We start from the raw sequence: 21,885 nt of genomic DNA, 5'->3' as shown, positions 1-21,885 counted from the left end.
TATCGGTGCCATTGTTTTGTCTCAAGATGCACACCAGTATTGTTTTTTGTAAGGTATGTCAGTGCAAGATTTTTAAATTAAGGTAGCTTAAACATGCATTTTAGTCTGGGACTAGGATAAGACCTGTCTAGGAAACTGCCCATAATGAAAAAAGCAGCCAATGTGAGATCAGAATAGATGGGAACTCTGATCTGTTTAAAAAGCATCCCATGTTGATACATCAAAAAATTGCCTGATAAAATGCCAAGAGCAAATTCAAATTTGCATGATGATGCTTCCCTCTAGTGGAAGACAAACTCATTTTGTTTGTTCAGAATACAGAGACAAGCACTACAGTAGCATTCGCAAAGTGACCAATGATTCAAATAAACTAACATGATTTTTCAAGTTAATATTGACTTAATTCAAATTTTTAAATTTTCAATTAATCATGTGTTGGACATTTTTATCTTAAGTGACTTAAACATGATTTAATAAGCAAAGGGGCAAGTAATACACAAATACAAGTCCCAAGTAGTAAGTATATGTACAGCATTATTATTATTTTATTTTTTCTGTGTGTTAATAGAATATGTGTCTGTAAGTTTTAGTATTAGTTGGTCAAGTGTTGATAAAAAATATGTGGTTGGTCAGGGAGGACATTATACAAGACGATTATGAACTGTTATTGTGCCAAAATGAAGGCTGGAAAGGATTAAATAATGGAATGCCAATAATTGAATCATTTTTTATGAGATTTCTCCATTTACTTTAGTTAAAGGTTAGATTTTTGTGAATGAATGATCAAAAGGATAAACAATTCAGATCTTTTACCTCATTCTTTGCTCATATTTACTAAGGATGCCAAGACTGTATGGAGTAAAAGCAATAAGCTGTGGTTTACAAAAAATTAATTTGATAACTCTTACCACATGAAGCAACTTAAACTTTCATTTATTTATACTAGTTCAACACAACTTTGCTGCCCAAAGTGCTGCACAAAACATCTAATATACACACAGAAGCTGTTATTGTATAGTTTTATTCTGTAAAGATTAAGACTTGTTAATATTTAAAATTTATTTAACTTTGAACAAACTCTTGCCAGTAAATAACATAAATTTAAATCTACGGTAAATTACCGGCAACCCAGCTGCAATAACATTGTAATTTCTACGGATTTTTTTTACAGTGTACAGCCAAAATACATTTACAGCTAAATTTAAACAATTACAATCAATAATATATTTGTCTGGTCGTCTATTATTGAGTGAATTAATTGCAAATTGCATTGGAAGCGGGATTACACTATGCGTGGTGAAAGTGTCACTCACAGTCGACAATATTTTAGAGCATGTTTTATTATATCCCATTACAATAAACATAGAAACAAAGGATTACTCCACTTAAATAAATAAAAAATATATTTTGTCATCCAAAATGTCTTTTCTTCAGTTGAAAAGAAATTAAGTTTTTCGAGGGGGAAAAATTCCAGGATTTTTCTTCACATAGTAAACCTCATTGGACCCTTAACTGTTTTAGGGTCCAAATTGCATCAAAGGGCTGAAGTTCAGATTTAAAGGGCTGAAGTTCACTATATGGAGAAAAATGTTTTCTTAAAAAAAATCACTAAATAGTCTTCCATATCATGCACTAAATCAAAAGGCATTTATCAATGAACATTTTCATCATTTCATTAGCTTTCTTGTGCTGCATCTGTATTAAATAGAAAGGAAAAAACACAAATAAATGTGTATTTCTGCAAAAAAACTTTTAGATCATTCCAGGAAAATGCCTTATTAAAATGACTACAAAAGTTACATGCTGTATACTAACAGTTGAACAGTGTTTAAACTGAAAAAAAATATGCATGCAGAAACATCATTCTGGCCAATTCAAGCTCAGTTTGTGACACTTCCGAAGTGTCTTCTAAAACTAATGGAGACAAATATTGGTTAGGAGTATCTATTTTCTCTATTCTCAATAGATGTCAAGAGAAATGACTGAGGATAAAGAAATCCCATATGTGATTTGTATTAAACGGGTAATATTGAATCTGCTTTCTTCCAAGTTCAAATGTTTTAGGATTTTAATATGATTTTGAGGTTCATTATGAGTTCATTATTTGTCTAGGTTTTTTTGTGTGCATAAATGAAGAAGTGATTGGGTGGATATTTTTGAGGTGCCGCAGGAAAAATCTGGTCAGGAAATGGCGACCTAATTCATTGTTTGTGATTCGTCGTGTAAACTGTAAAAGATAATAAAGAAAAATTTGACATTAATATAAAGTAAAGATTATGTCAAAACAACAACAAAACAATTTGTGAAGTATTTTACCAGACAGTAAATTAGGTGAAGATAAAAACGTGAATTAAAAATGAATAAAAATTATTAACTCACATCAATTTAAAATATCGATCATTCACTAGTTTATCTAGCTGGCTCATTGCTGAGTATCCTGGTGTATTACCGACCAGATTCAGTTCTCTTATGTGTGATGGGTTTGATCTCAGAGCTGAAGCAAGAGCAACACAACCTTTGTTTCCAATACTGCAGAAAGACATTCTGCCGAGAGAACAAGAAAATATTATTACAGTTTTATTTTCTGCCACCATACTTACTCGTGTAACTACTCATGTAACAGTCTTTAAATAGGGAAAACACGGAAGTGTTTGGTGGCTTCTAAATTCATCCCTGTTTAGATACTAAGGAATGAATGGGGTTAGGCTAAATGATAACACATTCACGAGGTGCTGTACAAAGATTAAAAGTGTAGGCATTGAAAAAAGATGTATTTGTCTAAGTAGAGTTAAGAACATAGTAAAATATTGAAAAACGGTGGCATTTTCCATTAACATTTGAGATTGTGTGTTTTGCACTTACTGTAGTGTTTCGATTTTACACTGTTTATCTTGAAGTACATCAGAGAGCAGCTTCACTCCTAAATCTCCTAGTTTATTTCCATCCAGATTCAGTTCTCTCAGGTGTGATGGGTTTGATCTCAGAGCTGAAGCCAGAGCAGCACAACCTTCCTTTCTAATACTGCAATAAGACAATCTGTACAGAGAAGTCCTTACGTTTATAGTTCAACTCATATAAACTCATAGGAAAATTCACTTGCAAATGCAAAAATGATTTATTTGAAGTTAAATTGTAATACATTTCAATACACAATTACACATAAGCACATTTTAAACAAGAAATGCAAAATAATTTTCCATTTTTTATCATAAATTATATTGTATAAAGAACCAGATTTCGCTGCATTGTGCAATGCAACAAAATATAAATACAAAAGGGCATGAGTTTAAAATACATTGAATAAATCAGATGAGTTTTCTCATCTATTAAAGCTGATAATGTAAAACTCACTGTAGTGTCGCTACTTTACAATGTGGGTCCTTCAAAAAATTTGAGAGCGTCTCCACTCCCGAGTCTCCTAGTGTATTACCACCCAGATTCAGTTCCCTCAGGTGTGATGGGTTTAATCTTAAAGCTGAAGCCAAAGCAACACAATCTTCCTCCTTAATACTGCAGAAAGACAGTCTGGAGAGAAAATGAGTAAAAACTTACTGTTAAGTCCTATTCGGATATAGTGGCTATATGCTAAATGCATATAATGTAAACGGCACGTACATGTAGTGACTCATATTATCCAGAGATAGTGTTTTGTGTGGGGTTTTTTGTGACTCGCTCTGCCCGCTGTATGCCTCCAGGAGCTCGGGTTTTATAAATCTTGTCTTTTATAAATCTGATAAAACTAAATACTCTTTGGAGATATAAAGGATATAATGCCTTTCTATAGGTACTCAAGATTAACATAAGATAAACAGAAACAGTGTTATGTAAGCTTTAATTTAACAGCAGTTTACATTTTATATTAATATACCCAGTCATCTCAAGCTTTTGCTGAATCAGCTGTGTTTCTTTTTCCTGAGTAAATGTTACATTCATTTCAGCTACAGTACAAATAAATTATACTGACTTTTCTTTAAAAGAATCATGCTGGCTCTCCTGTTTTTCAAGTGTTGTACACCTCAAACATCAAACTTTCATGTGCATGTGCATGAACTTGGAATCAAGCTTTTATTGAGAGATTTATAGGGTGCTTTCAGGGTGTACTCGCACTATCCAAACCAAACCGCGCTTGTGCGCGTTTGACCCCCAAAGCCTGTTTCGTTTGACTAGTGTGATCGCTCTTTTCGGATAGCTTAATCGCGCCCTGGCCGTGTTGCAGAGGTGGGCTGGAACACGGTTCACTTGGGCTAAGGCGCGGAAGGCTATGCTGTGAGCGAATTCGCGCCTGATCGCGATTCAAAAGGTAAAAATGTCAATTTCTCGACCACTCACCTTCATCTGCCTCTGTAAAAACCTTTTGATGCACGCAGCAGGGTTACGTGAATGTCCGAGTTGTACACGTGACAGATCTAAGCAATATGATGTGAGGCTTTCTGTAATCACGCACCAACGACTCCGAATAAAAAAAACAGACTTAACATTACGATGGGTTCCGGTGTTAAGAGAGCGCTTTACGTCCTGCTTTTTTCAAAACAATAGCATCTTAATGACGAAAGCGCGCCTGGGCTCAGATCGATAAAAGTATAGTGTGAGTGCGTGCATCTGGGGGAGTAGGGAGGGGGACAATTGTGCTGGGGCATGGTTTGGTTTGGATAATGTGAGTGCGCCCTCATCAGAATCCACATAAACTCAACTTAACCCAGGTTTTTGGTTTTGTGAACGTCAAAAACAATAACACTCACCTCAATTTTATTAGTTTACAGTGTGGTTCCTCCAGAAAATCAGCGAGCAGTTTCCCTTCTAAGTCTCCTAGTTTATTACCTCCCAGATTCAGTTCACTCAGGTGAGATGGGTTTGATCTCAAAGCTAAAGCCAGAGCAACACAACCTTCACTTCTAATACTGCAACAAGACAACCTATAGAGAGAGGTTTACGTGTTCAACTCTGGGTAAAATTCACTGATAGAAATAAATGGCAAACTGCGTAATACAGTTTAATACACAGTTATTCACATTGCTTTTAGAGTTATAATTACATTTTAATCAAATAGGATATTGATAGGATTTAAAGAGCACCTACTGTCCGATTCACAATTTCCTTTGTTGTGTATTAGTTAACAATATGCAAAAGGTACAAACCCCAAAGTAAACACTGACGCAAAGTTATCGTATCCAACGTAAATATATTTTTTTTACTACAACAAACACACGGATTAGGCAACAGTTTACTTCCTGGGCCGGTTAACGTGGACAAGATTAGCTGGCCAATCAGGGACATCGCTTTTTAGATCATTGAGTTTTGTACCAAATCCATGCATTTCAGGAGGACAGGGATATCTGGTGCTACAAAAATTTGGAAATGAATTTGTTTTTTAACCATAAACCACGCAAACACATTGTTGTCAGGATCCTGAATGTCATTATATGTGTTCAGTCTTGTTTCTAGTACCAGGATCCTGACACCCTCATATAAGTGTTCTGTGTTTGTCTGGAGAGTCACATGACCTAAGTGTTATGTGTGGCACGTGCTCTCCTGTCTTTAGTCTTAACCTTACCCTCCTGTTTCCTAATTATGTATGATTAGTTTCCTCACCTGTTTGTTGTTGTCCCCTAATTAGTTTCCCTATTTAAATGCCATTGTGTCTCTTGTCTTTGTGGTATCATTGTATGTGTTGGTATACGTCATTGTCAGGAGTCATTTAGTTTTGTCATGTTAGCTATTATTTTAGTCTTGCCTTGTTTACCCCCTCGAGGGATTTTTTGTTCTATAATAAAAGTCTTTTGAGTTGAGAGCTGTCTGCACTTGGGTTCATCCACCACCATTCCTGACAGAATGATACCACCACACTTGAACCCAGCAGACAGCTCTTGGTTTTGTTACCCTGTTCAGTTCGGCCACGTCGAGTGTTCCTGTCCGTCCAGTCCTGCCTTGTCCTGATGTCTGTCCAGTCCTGCCCCATCCTGCCGTTGTCTGTGGAGTGTGTTCCTGTGGCCGTGCAGTGAGCCCCGCGGGTGTGTTCCTGATCGGTGGGGTCTTCGGTAGGGCTACTGGCCAACGAGCTTCGCGGGAGTGTTCCTGTTCGGGGAGCTCCGCGGGACAGATCTGGATCGAAGAGCCCCACGGATAAGTGCCAGGATGGTGAGATTCGCGGGAAGTTCCTGGTCGGCGGATCCCATGGGAGTGTTTGTATGTCGGACTGTCGCCGCGATGGAGCTCTGTTCAGCAAGCCCCGCGACAGAGGATCGGCCAGCAAGCTCCGAGATTCTCACTGGTCAGTGAGCCCCGCGAGCGTTCCTGTACTGTCCAGTGTCCTGTTCGAGGTCGGCAGGCCGAGCGGTGTTGGGTTTCGGGCCCACTTCCTGGGCAGATACCGTCTGTACCGCATTTTGTTTTCGGGGGTCCGGACATTGGGCACTGTTGGCCTAGTACCAGGATCCTGACACCCTCATATAAGTGTTCTGTGTTTGTCTGGAGAGTCACGTGACCTATGTGTTATGTGTGGCACGTGCTCTCCTGTCTTTAGTCTTAACCTTACCCTCCTGTTTCCTATTTATGTATGAGTAGTTTCCTCACCTGTTTGTTGTTGTCCCCTAATTAGTTCCCCTATTTAAATGCCATTGTGTCTCTTGTCTTTGTGGTATCATTGTATGTGTTGGTATACGTCATTGTCAGGAGTCATTTAGTTTTGTCATGTTAGCTATTATTTCAGTCTTGCCTTGTTTACCCCCTCGAAGTCTTTTGAGTTGAGAGCTGTCTGCACTTGGGTTCATCCACCATTCCTGACAATTGTATTATACCAAATACACAAAATAAAGTTTTTAGCAAGGAAATAGGTGCCCTTTAAAAGATTTTCTTTTCTAAAATAAGTGACTGAAAACTAAATGAATATAAATTTCATAATAATCTATTAAGTTGATGAAGTAAAACTCACAGTAGTTTCTCTAGTTTACAATGTGGATCCTTTAGAAAATCAGAGAGCAGCTTCCCCCCAGAGTCCCCTAGTTTATTATGACCCAGATCCAGTTCCCTTAGGTGTGATGGGTTTAATCTTAAAGCTGAAGCCAGGGCAACACAACCTTCCTCCTTAATACTGCAGGAAGACAGTCTGGAGAGAAAAAAAATAAGGAAAACTATCTTTTACTTGTAACTGGATAAGGTTTATTATTATTATTAATTCTGAACTATTCTAGCAACTATTGAAAAAGGCAAATCCCCTCTGATAGATTTATTCTGTCCACATTATTGAAAGTCATGTAATGGTTGGTGCAGTCTGCTGAACAGTCAGAGTTTAGTTTTGGCAAACAGCTCCGGTTAAAGGTGCAGTGTGTACATTTTTGTGGCATCTAGTGGTGAGTTTGCGCATTGCAGCCAACGGCATAGTCCACTGCTCACCCCTCACTTTTGAAACTCATAGAGAAGCTACGTTAGCTGCCACGGGACAAACATGTCATCGTCGGAGACAACAAAAGTTTGTCCATTAAGGGCTTCTGTAGAAACATGGTGGCACAAAATGGTGACTTCCGTGTAAGGGGACTCTCCGTGTATGTAGATAAAAACAGCTCATTCTAAGGTAATAAAAACATAACGGTTTATAAAGAAAGGTCACACTGCACCTTTAAGTGTGTAATCTTGTTCCTGGAGACATAAAACAAGATGCTGCACCATGTTTTATAATGCTAGGGGGAATGTTTCCAGTGCATGCACTGACAACAATGCACATGTAAAATCAAACCTATTTGTAGGCTGGGTCAATGTCAGGACAATAGCAGGCACCATTCAATGTCACAAGATTGTCTGATAGAAAATGTGCAGGCCTGACTGAGGTGGGAAGAAGAGACACAGAGTTTCAGGGAACCGGGTAACATACAGAACCTAAACTTTGTCATTCACGACATGTCTGTTGATGCTATAGGAAACAAGTACCACTATGCCACACTGAGGGAGAGTCTGTCTAAGGCTGTGGAAACATATAGTACCAAAGACACTTCAGCGACATGGGATCCAGGAGTCAAGTTCATATCTAAGCTATAAAACCTATGTATAAATGTGTTTGTGGTGAGGACCAAGCTGCCACAGCACAGACATGCACCCCTAGACAGAGCTTTTAAAAGATGCCTCTCCTATTAGAGTAGGCTCTGATCCCCAAAGGAGAGCCAGGGCACACACCTCACAATCAAGTGTAATAGCGTCTGTAATCCAATGAGCAAGATGTTGCTTAATGATCTTATTTACTTTATTGCAACTGTCAAAGCAAACCAGAAGTTGAGATGACCAGGTGGACAGATGGATGTAGATTCTCAAAGCCTTTCATGATAAAGTCTTTCAAGGAAAAAGTTATGGCCAGCAGAAAAACACACTTTATAAATATATTTTCTAGGGCGCACCATAACATAAGCAAGCTGAAATAGTAACACTTACCGCAGTTTCTCTAGTTTACAGTGTGGCTCCTCAAGAAACTCAGAAAGCAGCTTCCCTGCTAAGTCTCCTAGTTTATTAAAGTTCAGATTCAGTTCTCTCAGATGTGAGGGGTTTGATCTCAGAGCAGAAACAAGGGCAAAACAGCCTTTCTGTCCAAACCAGCATTGTTGCAGTCTAGACAGAAAACAAAACATTTATCAATATTTATGCATCTGGCAGATGTTTTAATTTAAAGCAACTTAAAGAGACATTCCACTTTAAAATATATATATATATATATATATATATATATATATATATATACTCATTTTCCAGCTCCCCTAGAGTTAAACATTTTAATCTTATCATTTTGGAATACATTCAGCTGATCTCTGGGTCTGGTGCTAGCACTTTTAGCATAGCTTAGCACAATTCATTGAATCTGATTAGACCATTAGCATCGCGCCTAAAATAACCAAAGAGTTTCAATATTTTTCCCCATTTAAAACTTGACTCTTCTGTAGTTATATTGTGTACTAAGACTGACAGAAAATGAAAAGCTGCGATTTTCTAGGCAGATATGCTAGGAACTATACTCTTAAACTGGTGTAATAATCAAGGACTTTGCTGCTGTAACATGGCTGCAGCAGTCATAGTGATAGTACGCACTGCCCGAAAATAGTCCCCTGCCATTGAAAGTAACTGAGCGGACTATTTTCGGGCAGTGCGTATGTGGCATAATGATGTACGAGCAGTGATCTACGAATTTTGAAATACTAATGTTCCGACTACGTCACCCGGGATACCCGGGAACTCTTAAGACACACAGGTCCGATGGTCAAGGATGGGGTGAGAAAGACATACAATAATTTAGCAAAAATATAATTTCTTTATTTTCAGAGACAACAGGTAGAAAAATATATTTGGTTTTGTTGAAATTTACACAAAAAGCAAAATCACATCTACAAGGGGAGATCGCCTGTAGGGGTCGGAGAGTCACCACACACTTAATATAAGAATACACTCGGGAAAACACCACAAATTTTCCACACAGCAAATTGTGTACACAAACTCAGGCAATCCCCACTTTGTAGATGTGAACAACTTCAATACACAAGTAAACAACATACAACCTGTCATGTCCTCGCTCTGATCACTCTGGGTTGGTGTTTGTGCTGTGTGTGTGTGTGTGTCTGCTCTCACCTGTTGGGCGTGTGCGCTGTTTTGACGGCTCGCGCTGTTTTGACGGCTCGCGCTGTTTTGACGGCTTGCGCTGTTTTGACAGCTGCCACGTGCTCCTCTGTCTGCCCCACCCTTCTCGTCTCCTCTGTCATTATCTCATTAGTTTCACACCGGTGCTCACTTCTCTCTCTAATTCTAAATGACTCCTGTGATTTGTCTCGCAGCTAATCATAGTTTTGTAAATTTTCAAGTTTCTAGAAGTCAAGTTATAATCATAGTTAAAGTCAAGTCTTGTTTGTTATTTGTCTTCTCGTCCCGTGATCTTCAGGCTCCCGGATTGTGCTTCGGTTTTCTTTTTCTCTCGTTTGCTGTCTTCTCAGTGCATCTCGGTTTGGAGGAGCATTATCTGAGTCTACCAACATCTCACGAGTGACAGCAGGAGCTCTGAACTTTCTGCCCGCTCCGGCGGAGTTAAGACGCTGTCCAGCGCGTCCGTGCTGAATGTTTTTCCTCTGTTGGTGACTCTGTATCCAGTTCAGCTCGCCTGTGCTTTTTGCTCCCCTCCTGTTTTGAGACTTTTGATTTAATAAACTGTTTTCTGCACTCCCGCATCTGAGTCCGTTACTGCACCCATGACAGAACGGACTGACCAAGAAATGGACTCAGCGGGAGGTGACCCGCTTCATTCTGCCCTGATTCAGCATGGCGTCTTGCTTGGTCAGCAGGCTACCAGGTTGAGTGCGACCATCCAGGAAATCGGGGCTTTAAACGCCCAAGTCGCTAAATTACTCACTCGGGTCGAGGAATTACAGAAGAGACCGCTTCTACATGCCGGGCAGCTTTTTCTGGATATCATGATCCTTCCCGCGATCCGGAGCCCCATGCAAATTACCCTCCCGTATACGATGGAGACCTCAACGCCTGTCTGGCTTTTTTGTCAGAATGCGGCTTGGTTTTTTCACTCCATTTTTTTTCTGTTTCTCATGTCACTCCTCAAGTAAGTCTTTTTCTGTCTGGTAACCACTGTGAGCGTATTGTGCTGTACATCCTCGAGTCCCTCAATACTCCTATCATATTAGGGCATCCCTGGTTGTCACAGCATAATTCTCAAGTGGATTGGGTTAATAATGTTGTTTTTTCTTGGAGCCCGTCTTGCCATGTGTCTTGTCTGGGGGCTGCCTCCTCTCCTGTGTCTGTGTTTCAGGTTGAGGCGGCGGATCTGACCGGCGTTCCGGTGGAGTACCATGATCTTCGGGACGTGTTTAGCAAGTCGCGGGCAACCTCTCTACCTCCGCATCGCCCCTACGACTGCGCTATTGACCTCTTGCCAGGTACTTCTCCGCCCAAGGGTCGTTTATATTCCCTTTCAGCTCCTGAGAGAGAGGCCATGGATTAATACATCCGCGAGTCCCTACAGGCTGGGCTCTTTCGACCGTCCTCCTCTCCGGCTGGTGCCGGGTTCTTCTTTGTTCAGAAGAAGGATGGCTCCCTACGCCCATGCATTGATTACCGAGGTCTGAATGATATAACAGTAAAGAACAGGTACCCCTTACCTCTTATGTCTTCAGCCTTTGAGTTATTACAGGGAGCCCGGGTCTTCACTAAATTAGACCTACGCAACGCATATCATTTGGTACGCATCCGGGAGGGTGATGAGTGGATGAGTGGCCTATCAAATGATCCCGCCGTCTTCCAGAACCTCGTCAATGACGTACTGGGTGACATGCTTAACCGCTTTGTTTTTGTTTACCTGGATGCAGAGGTGGGAGTTAGTCACACATGTGCAAGTCACAAGTAAGTCTCAAGTCTTAACCTTCAAGTCTCAAGCAAGTCCGAGTCATTTTTTGTGAAAGTCAAGTCACTGCTTTATGTCAAGCAATTCAAGTCAAGTCGTAGCTTGAGTCAAGCAAGTCACTGGCAAGTCATACAGAGGTTTGATGATTTAACTACATGTATATATTAAACAAAGTTAAATCTACAGTAGTTATGGACTATGAGAGTTTTATTTGCAACAAAAAATTATTAAAATGTGCCCACATACAGGTGAGTTGTAAATACACTAAAAATCTAAAAATGAATAACAATCAAGACTACAAAGCTTAAAATGTAAATGTAACTGAAATAATATCCTTAACAGCCGAGGCTATCCTGTTATGATCCTGTCTTCAGGTCACAGTTTTCTAGTCATAGTGACAGGATCATGGCAGCCCTATGTTTTGTGTGAGAGTACTGGCTTTGTTTTTTTCCTAGCCATGTGCTTTCTGTCTCGTCTCCTGACCCCGACCCCTTGTTTCTTCGTTAATTATCCCATCATTGTTGGAATCATGCCACCTGTTCCCTTCTTGATTTTCTCCCCTATTTAATCCTCTTGTATTCATTGTCCCGTGCTTCAGCCTTGACGTTTATTCCTAAGTCCTGTGAGTACTCTGTCTGAAGAAGTCTAGTCTTGTAGTGTTTATTGTTAAGTGTTTATTGTTAAGTGTATCTAGTTTAGTGTTTAAGTGTAGTTTTGTGTCTTGCCCTGTTTAGTGTTCACTCCTGTTTAAGTTATCCGGTTTCTGTTGTTTTGCCCCCTCGTGGGTTTTTGTTTTCTGTTTTATTCATTAATAAATATCTTGAGTTAACCCCTTGTTGTCTGCGTTTGGGTTCACCACTGTTATCTTCGAGATCCCTAACACTATCCCAAGATTCATTGCACGCCTGCAACGATGTATAATGTATAATGGCTGAATATTCTATAATAAGCAATAAAAACCTTTATTAAATAAAAGTGTGTATTTATTAGTAAACATTTTTCTTGTCACTGTTTTAGTATTATAAGTTATGTTTTATGTTAATATTATTCTGTTTATGCTGCGTATATTTCTAAGGTTGATTCATTTGATATACTGTTGAATAGTTAAATCTACATCAATGTGTCATATTTTTTTTAAATAAATTAATATTTTTCTGATTCCATATTTATTTTAAGTCAGAAACGTCTCCGCTGTGTCCTGCTGACAGGCGCGGTGAGAGCGTGCAGCAGGTGACGCCAATTATGGGTCCTCCGAAGGTTAGACTCATTTCAGTTCTCTTTGCGAACTTCTAAGGCTGCCACCTTGAAAGACTGAGTGCTCAACTTTTAAGGACACATTAGAAGGTCGCAGCCCTTGAATTGGGACACAGCTACTGTTACACATGCGTTTTCTCTTTTAGCGGTTTACTTTCTCTTAAGACCTAAATGGCCATATTTATGAGGATACTTGCAAAGGCAGGAATTTTGATGCATATGTGTATATAGATAAGCGGCAAAAAATACTCACGAGCTTAATGAGCAGCGGATGCGTGACTTGAGTGCGCTCTCCCTCTGCTTGCCTGCTGTGTCACATGGTTAGATTACGCTCTTTTTGCGTGCGTTCAAAAATAGATTTTTATGTTGTAAAAAAAAAAGTTATTTTGTGTCATTTAACTCAAGTCCGAGTCAAGTCTCGAGTCATGAATGTCAAGTCAAAGTCAAGTCGAGTCTTTTTTATATTTGTCAAGCAAGTCTCAAGTCTCAAATTTGCGACCTAAGTCTGGCTCGAGTCAAGTCATTTGACTCGAGTCCCCCATCTCTGCCTGGATGACATATTAATATTTTCCCCATCTCTCCAGGAACACTCCCAGCATGTCAGACGGGTTCTCCAGCGCCTGTTAGAGAATCAAATTTTTGTTAAGGCGGAGAAGTGCACCTTCCATGCCGAATCCGTTACGTCCCTTGGCTTTATCGTTTCTCCTGAGGAGGTCAAACCTGATCCTGCTAAGATCAAGGCCGTCGCTGAATGGCCAGTCCCTGACTCTCGCAAGGCTCTGCAGCAATTCCTGGGGTTTGCCAACTTTTATCGGCATTTCATCAGAGGTTTTGGTCAGATTGCTGCGCCGCTTACTGCATTAACCTTCACCAAGGTACACTTTAAATAGAATCCTTTAGCACAGATTGCCTTTGATAGCCTCAAGTCCCGTGTTGTCTCTGCACCTGTGCTTTGTTTTCCAGACCCAGAGTGTCAATTTATTGTCGAGGTTGACGCGTCTGATGTCGAGGTAGGCGCGGCCCTGTCTCAGCGTTCCCCCCGCGATGGCAAGGTGCATCCGTGCGCCTTTTATTCCCATCGTCTCAGCCCTGCAGAACGTAACTATGATGTTGGTAATCGAGAGCTCTTGGCGGTGCGGTTGGCCCTGGGGGAGTGGCGCCATTGGTTGGAGGGGTCAGCGCAGCCCTTCTTGGTCTGGACGGATCACTAGAATCTCGAATACATCCATATAGCCCAGAGGCTGAGTGCACGCCAGGCCCACTGGGCACTCTTCTTTGGTCGATTTAACTTCACGCTCTCGTACCGGCCTGGGGCTAAGAACGCCAAACCTGACACGCTATCTCGCCAGTTCGGTCCCTCCCAGGGGGTGCTTTCGGCCGACACCATCCTACCTAAAGATAATTCAATTCAATAAAGGGGTGGTGGTCGGGGCACTTACCTGGGGAATCGAGCGGCGAGTAGTGGAGGCCGTACAGGGGATGGAAGTGCCAGAAGGGTGTCCGGAGGGTCAGTTGTTCGTACCGGTTGCGCTGCGCCCTAATGTCCTTCGGTGGGGTCATTCTTCGAGATTCAACGCCCATCCAGGTAATCGGGGAATGCTAGCCGCCATCCGTCAGCGTTTTTGGTGGCCCTGTCTTGCCACAGACGTCAGACAGTTCATATTAGCCTGTCCACTTGTGCCCAGTGCAAGTCGGCCCATAGTCACCCGTCTGGTCTGCTTCGCCCTTTACCCATCCCGTCCCGTCCTTGGTCTCATATTGCTCTTGATTTTGTCTCTGGGATTCCCCCGTCCAATGGTAACACCGTAATTTTGACGGTGGTGGATCGCTTCTCCAACGTGGTCCATTTTGTTCCCCTGCCCAAGGTCCCATCCTCCCGTGAGACTGCACAGTTATTGGTAGATCACGTCTTCCATCTCCATGGGTTGCCGGTCGATGTTGTATCTGATAGGGGTCCCCAATTCTCGTCTCACTTTTAGAAGGAATTCTGTAGGCAACTCGGAGCCACGGCGAGTCTGTCCTCAGGTTTTCACCCGCAGACCAACGGCCAATGCGAGCGGGCTAATCAGGATCTTGAACGTATGCTCCGCTGTCTGACGTCTAACAACCCGAGTTCCTGGAGCCACCAGCTCTCATGGGTCGAATACGCTCATAACTCCCACCCCGTTTCGGTGACGGGGATGTCCCCCTTCCAGTGTTCTCTCGGTTACGCCCCCCCCCCCTTATTCCCTTCCCAAGAACTTGATGCTGCTGTCCCCTCTGCTCTGGCTTTTGTACAGCGCTGCTGCCGCACCTGGAAGAAAGCCAGAGGAATAATGATCGGGTTCTCCAGGACTGTCAAACCAGCAGCAGACCGCCGCCGGTCCTCTCCTCCAGCCTTCGTGTGTGGTCAGCAGGTATGGCTTTCCACCAAGGATCTGCCTCTCCGGGTGCCTTCTCGTAAGCTGGCACCCAGATTCATTGGTCCATACCGCATCACTAAGGTGGTTAATCCGGTGGCTGTTCGTCTCAAACTACCGCTCACCCTCAGTCGAGTTCACCCTGTTTTTCATATTTCCAGGGTTAAACCGTTTTTTTCCTCTAAACTTAATCCGGCCACTAATCGCCCCCCCTCCCCCTCGTCTTGTGGATGGCTCTCCGGCTTACACAGTCAGACAGTTACTCGACGTGGCCATGGTTTTCAGTACCTTGTGGACTGGCAGGGGTATGGCGCAGAGGAAAGGTGTTGGGTTCCGTCCCGCGACATCCTGGACCGGTCGTTAATCTGGGACTTCCACCGGCGACAAGGTGAGCCTCCTCCTGGGTCGCCCAGTGGTGCCCGTGGGGGAGGGGGGTACTGTCATGTCCTCGCTCTGATCACTCTGGGTTGGTGTTTGTGCTGTGTATGTGTGTGTCTGCTCTCACCTGTTGGGCGTGTGCGCTGTTTTGACGGCTCGCGCTGTTTTGACGGCTCGCGCTGTTTTGAGGGCTCGCGCTGTTTTGACGCCTCGCACTGTTTTGACAGCTCACACTGTTTTGACAGCTCGCGCTGTTTTGACAGCTGCCACGTGCTCCCCTGTCTGCCCCGCCCTTCTCGTCTCCTCTGTCATTATCTCATTAGTTTCACACCGGTGCTCATTTCTCTCTCTAATTCCCTGTTCTTTTATTCCCGTGTTTCTCTCGTTCCTTGTCAGTCCATACTGGTTGACTCTTGTGATTTGTCTTGCAGCTAATCATAGTATTGTAAGTTTTCAAGTTTCTAGAAGTCAATTTATAATCATAGTTAAAGTCAAGTCTTGTTTGTTATCTGTCTTCTCGTCCCGTGATCTTCAGGCTCCCGGGTTGTGCTTCGGTTTTCTTTTTCTCTCGTTTGCTGTCTTCTCAGTGCATCTCGGTTTGGAGGAGTATTATCTGAGTCTACCAACATCTCACCAGTGACAGCAGGAGCTCTGAACTTTCTGCCCGCTCCGGCGGAGTTAAGACGCTGTCCAGTGACTCTGTATCCAGTTCAGCTCGCCTGTGCTTTTTGCTCCCCTCCTGTTTTGAGACTTTTGATTTAATAAACTGTTTTCTGCACTCCCGCATCTGAGTCCTTTACTGCACCCATGACACAACCACATAAACAAATTAACAAAAGAAAATAACACTGGGGATCCATCATACAGGCAACCACAATTCCTGCATTTGGGTATACATTACAGGTAGGGCTGAACTCAGATGGCAATGTAGTTGCAGGTATACTTCCCAGCTCAAACCACCAAATGAATGCAGTCCGACAAAGAGTAAATACTCTATGGTCGCCACTTTATGGCCACAAAACACACAAATGAAATAAAACAAACTCAGGCAAAGCAGCAATGTAGTCACATCCAAATGGGTTTACATTCCACGTAACATGGGATTACCAAGACCCTTGGTGGCCATGTTTGGAAATCAAGAGAGATAACAAAGTCTTCACGCCGTATCACTTATCCAAAAATGGTTACAAACACACGACACTAAACGTATACAAACAATCAGTCTCTGGTAAAATCAAAGGTTTCAGACATCACAGTAAACAAACCCACCTGCCACAAACATAGCAACACATCGCCGTCAAAAGCCATCAGGTAAGCCGCTTATTTGAAAAGAGCGCTTAATGGGGAGGGTGAGAAATGAATGACGCTTCCCAAGCTGTACACCACTAGGCCTTTTATGCCTTGCAAAACAGGCTCTGATTGGTTCACAGATTTACATGAAACCAACCAATGAGTAACCACTAACTCCTACACCTTGGGAAACATGCCCTGATTGTTTCACACCTTTAAATGAAACCAACCAATGAGCACTTGGGCTTTACGCCACTTAACTACACATAATATTACTACACCTGCTGAAGCCATGTTATGGCAGCAAAGTCATTGATTATTACGCCAGAATGACAGAATAGTTCCTTACCATATCAGCCTAGAAAATCGCAACTTTTAATTTTCTGTCTGTCTTATTACACAATGTAACTACAGAAGAGTAAAGTTTTAAATAGGAAAAATATAGTTATTTTTTAGCACAATGATAATGATCTAATCAGATTCAATGGATTGTGCTAAGCTATGCTAAAAGTGCTAGCACCAGACCCAGAGATCAACTGTTTAACTATAGGGGAGCTGGAAAATGAGCATATTTTCCAAAAAAAATTGGAGTGTCCCTTTAACATACAGTGCATGTCAGCTTTTATGTTAATAAGTCCTTGAGCTTTTACTCAACCCAAAACTTGTTTAACTGGCGTGCAATAGGCCTAAGTTCTGTATGCACTCATACAACATGCTGCTACATTCTCAAGCCCAACTTGTTACATCAGAGCACAGGGTCACATTTTGTCAGCATGAAATCAGGACAAGGCAGACTACAGTTCACTTTAAAAAATTGCTGTAATTATGCAGTTGGTTGCCAGTAACTTACACTTACGGCGATCTCACAGGCTGACGATAGGACGATCTCACTATTGGGGCATTGCCCAACACTAGTGCAGACGCTCAAAAAGATATAAATAGTTTAGTGTACATCCAATTATGCTCGCTGTTTATATTAAGGGGGGGGGGGGGGGTTAAAGCTATTTAATGCATTCTTAACACTGTTTAAAGGAACACGCCAACTTTTTGGGAATTTAGCTTATTCACTGTATCCCTTCACACCAGCCGTGTTCGAGGCGTCAAATTCGTGTGTACCGCGCCTAGTTTGCGGCTTGAACACTTGCTTTATTCGCCCGTGAAAGCCGCTTGTGAAATTCTAGTGATCGATACATTCACGCGAAAATTTGCGTCATGGGAGGGGCTTCTGTGACTCCGCCCACTTCCTGTAATCACGTCACTACTAGAGCAAGGTCCTGATTGGTTAATGGAGCGCGCTTTTCCACCAAAGTTCAAATTTTTCAACTTGCGCGTTTGCTACGGCAACGCTCAATTTGCCCCAATCGCGAGAATGAGGCGGAATTGGGTCTGCCGTGTTAAACGCCTCATTCGTGCTGCGAGACCTCCATACGCGCGTCAACACGTCTTCACATTGACTTAACATTGAAATCACTCGTGCTTGATGCCTCTACCGCAGCTGGTGGGAACGCAGCATCAGAGTTAAATAAGTCCATGCATATTTTTATGTATTATATTTTCCTAGCTTAGCACATACTGGAAGTAAATGGCTCCAGCTAACATACTGCTTCCAATAAGTGTCAAAATAACGCTAACATTTTCCTATTTATATGTTGTAATCTGTATAGTCACAGCGTGTACAAATAACAAAGTCATATGAGACACAGCCATCTTTTAATCGTATACATACTGGGAACTATATTTTTCAGAAGGGGAAGTACTGCTACTTGGGCGGAGTGATTTGTCGCAGCACCTCAGAAGCCTGTGGTGAGGACCCCTAATAAAAGGGACACAAAAAATCATTCTCTTTGAATATTGATTTAATAATTTCTTACTGTAATATTTCAATTTTACACTGAGGGTTTTTCAGTCCAGCAGAAAGCAGCTTCACTCCTGAATCCCACAGATTGTTGTCACTCAGGTTCAGATCTCTAAGATTTGAGGAGTTTGAGCTGAGAACCGAGGTCAGAGCTGAACAGCCTTTCACTCCGAGATTACAGCCACTGAGACTGAAAATTATAAAATTTTATTTAGCATGTATTAACCCTGATCAAAGATTTATGGTGACAAAGGATATCGTAATACTGTATAGTAACTTAAAAGAGTTAATAATACAGAGCAAATTAGAATGATTGCAAATGTAACAATGTATTAACCAGGTAGGAAAAACATAATTCAGATGCCAATTTACATTTCAATTCAAATACAAAACAATCAAACGAAAAACCACTGCATACCTAGTAAGGATGAAGATCTGGTTACAGATTCCTCAAAATTAAATAAAAATACATGATGCTGTGTCAAGACAACATCATGGGGGTTTGGTTCCTTTCTGAATGTAAAAAACCCACCTGAGCCATTTACAAACTTTCCTTAAATATCCAGAGAGAACAAAGCTTGTTGTAAACTCAGGGTGTTGCCTAATATGCATACAGAGGGTGATTGGTGGACAGGTTTAAGCTGGGGGTTGTCTCCCCGCATTGATTGAAGTTTGATTACTTTTATTGTTAAACTTTAACATTGATTTCTGTTGTCATATTAATAAACCTATTGGACCAAATGCATTGAAACACTTCATATGACACCACACGAGACCAGTTTCAGATACTTTGTGCATGTAGACTGTAGAATTCCATAAATGTCCCTGTGGATCCAGCTACCATTTGTCAGGGTTTGACACCATCTTACACCACCTTTAAAAGTTAGAAGGCAGATCTGGGGCGAACACCATGTCTACTGTTTCGAGTGATGTAAGCTATATAGTCCAGTGTTGGGGAAAGTTACTTTTAATAGTAATGCATTGCAATATTAAGTTACTCCCAAAAAGTAACTAATTGCACTACTTAGTTACTTTTCATGGAAAATAATGCGTTACTTTTTAGTTACTTTTTAGTTACTTTTTCTTGGCTGAGGCTTGATCTCTTTCAGGCCTTGCAGGTGTTTTATGACCAAAAGTTCTGCGTTCAGAAATTGCATATTTAATCACAAAAATGTCGAGCTCTGTCCTGCCATCTCAGTTTCTGACTCAAACTGTTACCACACAGGCGTATACGCATAGAGTGCATAATGTGACTACCTTTAGTTCAGTACATTATTTTTTTAATCAAATAAATTAAACTAAAAAAGTCACTTACATTACTTTTTTAAAAAGTAACTCAAATATTAATGTGTACAGTTAAAAAATATAATGCGTTACTTTACTCGTTACTTTAGAAAAGTAATATTATTACGTAATGCACGTTACTTGTAATCCGTTACCCCCAACACTGATCTTGTTAACCAGGTAACTTTTACTTTTTGCAGTAGGGTATAACATTTCACACTAAAAAATACTCACTCGGCTTTTGTAGATGCTTTGACCACACACAGCAGATTCAGAAGACCTTTTTCAGATCTGCTATATCTCCAGAGTTTAAATTCAATAAGCTTGTCTCCTGAATTCAGCAAATCAAATGTCAGAGCTGACCACTGAGAAGGAGACAATTTAAGTCCACTGTGTTTCAAAAAAATTTTCCAACGGTATTCTTGTACTTCCTGCACTAGGGATTGATCATGCAGTTCATTCAGACAGTGAAACAGATTGATGGATTTCTCTGTATTGGGATTATCTCTAATCTTTTGCTTCATGTACTCATTTATTTCCTGACTGCTGTGAGAGCTGCTCTCTGTCAGTGTGCAGAGGTCTCGAATCATTGTCTGATTGGACTTCAATGAAAGGCCCATAAGAAAGCGGAGGAGGAGGTCAAGGTGTCCATTTTCACTCTGTAAGGCCTTGTCAACGGCTCTCTTTAGAAAATCATTAATTGTTGACTTGTAGAAACTAAAGAGATTTGTGGCTTTGTGTACAAAAAGCAGAAACACATATAGAGCTGCAAGAAACTCCTGAATGCTCAGATGTACAAAGCTGAACACTTTCCCGAGGCGCAGTCCAAACTCTTCTTTAAAGATCTGGGTGCAAACTCCAGAATACACGGATGCTTCTCTGACATCAATGCCACACTCTATCAAGTCCTCCTCATAGAAGATCAGGTTCCCTTTCTCCAGTTGTTCAAAAGCCAACTTTCCCAATGACTGGATGGTATTTCTGAGCTCCTTAAGATCTAGTTCACATTTCCCATCATACTTCTGAGATTTTTGTTTCATTTGAAAGATCAGGAAGTGTGTGAACATTTGAGTGAGAGTCTTTGGGATCTCTGCGCTCTCTGATTCACTCAGCATTCTCTCTAGAACAGTGGCTGAAATCCAGCAGAAGACTGGGATGTGACACATGATGTACAAACTCCTGGATGATTTGATGTGTGTGATGATTTTATTGGCCAGACTCTGATCATTAATTTTCTTTCTGAAATACTCATCCTTTTGAGGATCATTGAACCCCCGTACATCAGTGACCTGGTCAATACACTCTGGAGGAATCTGATAGGCTGCTGCTGGCCGTGATGTTATCCAGATCAGAGCAGAAGGAAGCAAATTCCCCTTGATGAGGTTTGTCAGCAGCACATCCACAGATGCTGATTCTGTAACATCAAATAAACTTTGATTGTTTGGGAAGTCCAAAGCAAACCGACACTCATCCAGACCATCAAACATGAAGAGGACTTTGTAGTCACTGAGGTCTGTGGATCTTAGCTCTTTGGTATCTGTGCAGAACTGGTGAAGAAGATCCATCAGACTAAGATTCTTGTCTTTGATCAAGTTCAATTCTCTAAAAGGAAGTGGAAATATGAAGTGAACATCCTGATTCGCCTTTCCTTCAGCCCAATCCCGAATGAATTTCTGCACAGATGATGTTTTTCCAATTCCAGCAACTCCTTTAGTCAGCACACTTCTGATGGGTTTGTTTTGTTCAGGTAAGGATTTAAAGATTTCGTTGCACTTGATTGATGTTTCTTGTGTCTCTGGTCTTCTGGATGATATGTCAATCTGTCTCACCTCATGTACATTGACCTCTTCGCTCCCTCCCTCTGTGATGTAAAGCTCTGGGTAGATCTCATGCAGAAGTGTTGAGTTTCCCTGAGGTTCCTTGACTTGAAAAGCCATCATTAATTAATTTGTTATCTATAATCAATATTGAACCTATAAACATGAAAAAATCATTCAGTGTATTAGAAGAATAATTGTAAGGTAATGTCACACCTAGCAATGTTTAAAAAAATA

General features: G+C 41.4%; 1 protein-coding gene across 1 annotated transcript; it reads right to left on the bottom strand.

Annotated features, from left to right (window-relative positions):
* Window positions 1–1,169: 1,169 nt before the first annotated feature.
* Window positions 1,170–21,776, bottom strand: LOC135783145 (NACHT, LRR and PYD domains-containing protein 12-like). Its single transcript, XM_065293741.1, has 9 exons — window positions 20,066–21,776; window positions 18,564–18,737; window positions 8,416–8,589; window positions 6,929–7,102; window positions 4,740–4,913; window positions 3,352–3,525; window positions 2,863–3,036; window positions 2,380–2,544; window positions 1,170–2,227 (listed from the first exon to the last, which is right to left on the bottom strand). Exons 1-9 carry the CDS (start codon window positions 21,769–21,771, stop codon window positions 2,197–2,199), a joined length of 2,946 nt encoding a protein of 981 aa, XP_065149813.1. The 5' UTR covers window positions 21,772–21,776; the 3' UTR covers window positions 1,170–2,196.
* Between the last annotated feature and the right edge of the window lie 109 nt (window positions 21,777–21,885).

This window comes from Paramisgurnus dabryanus, chromosome 19 (genome assembly GCF_030506205.2).
Source record: "Paramisgurnus dabryanus chromosome 19, PD_genome_1.1, whole genome shotgun sequence".
Classification (NCBI taxonomy): Eukaryota; Metazoa; Chordata; class Actinopteri; order Cypriniformes; family Cobitidae; genus Paramisgurnus; species Paramisgurnus dabryanus.
The sequence above is the reverse complement of the archived record's forward strand: the minus strand, read 5'-3'. Positions and strand labels throughout refer to the sequence as shown.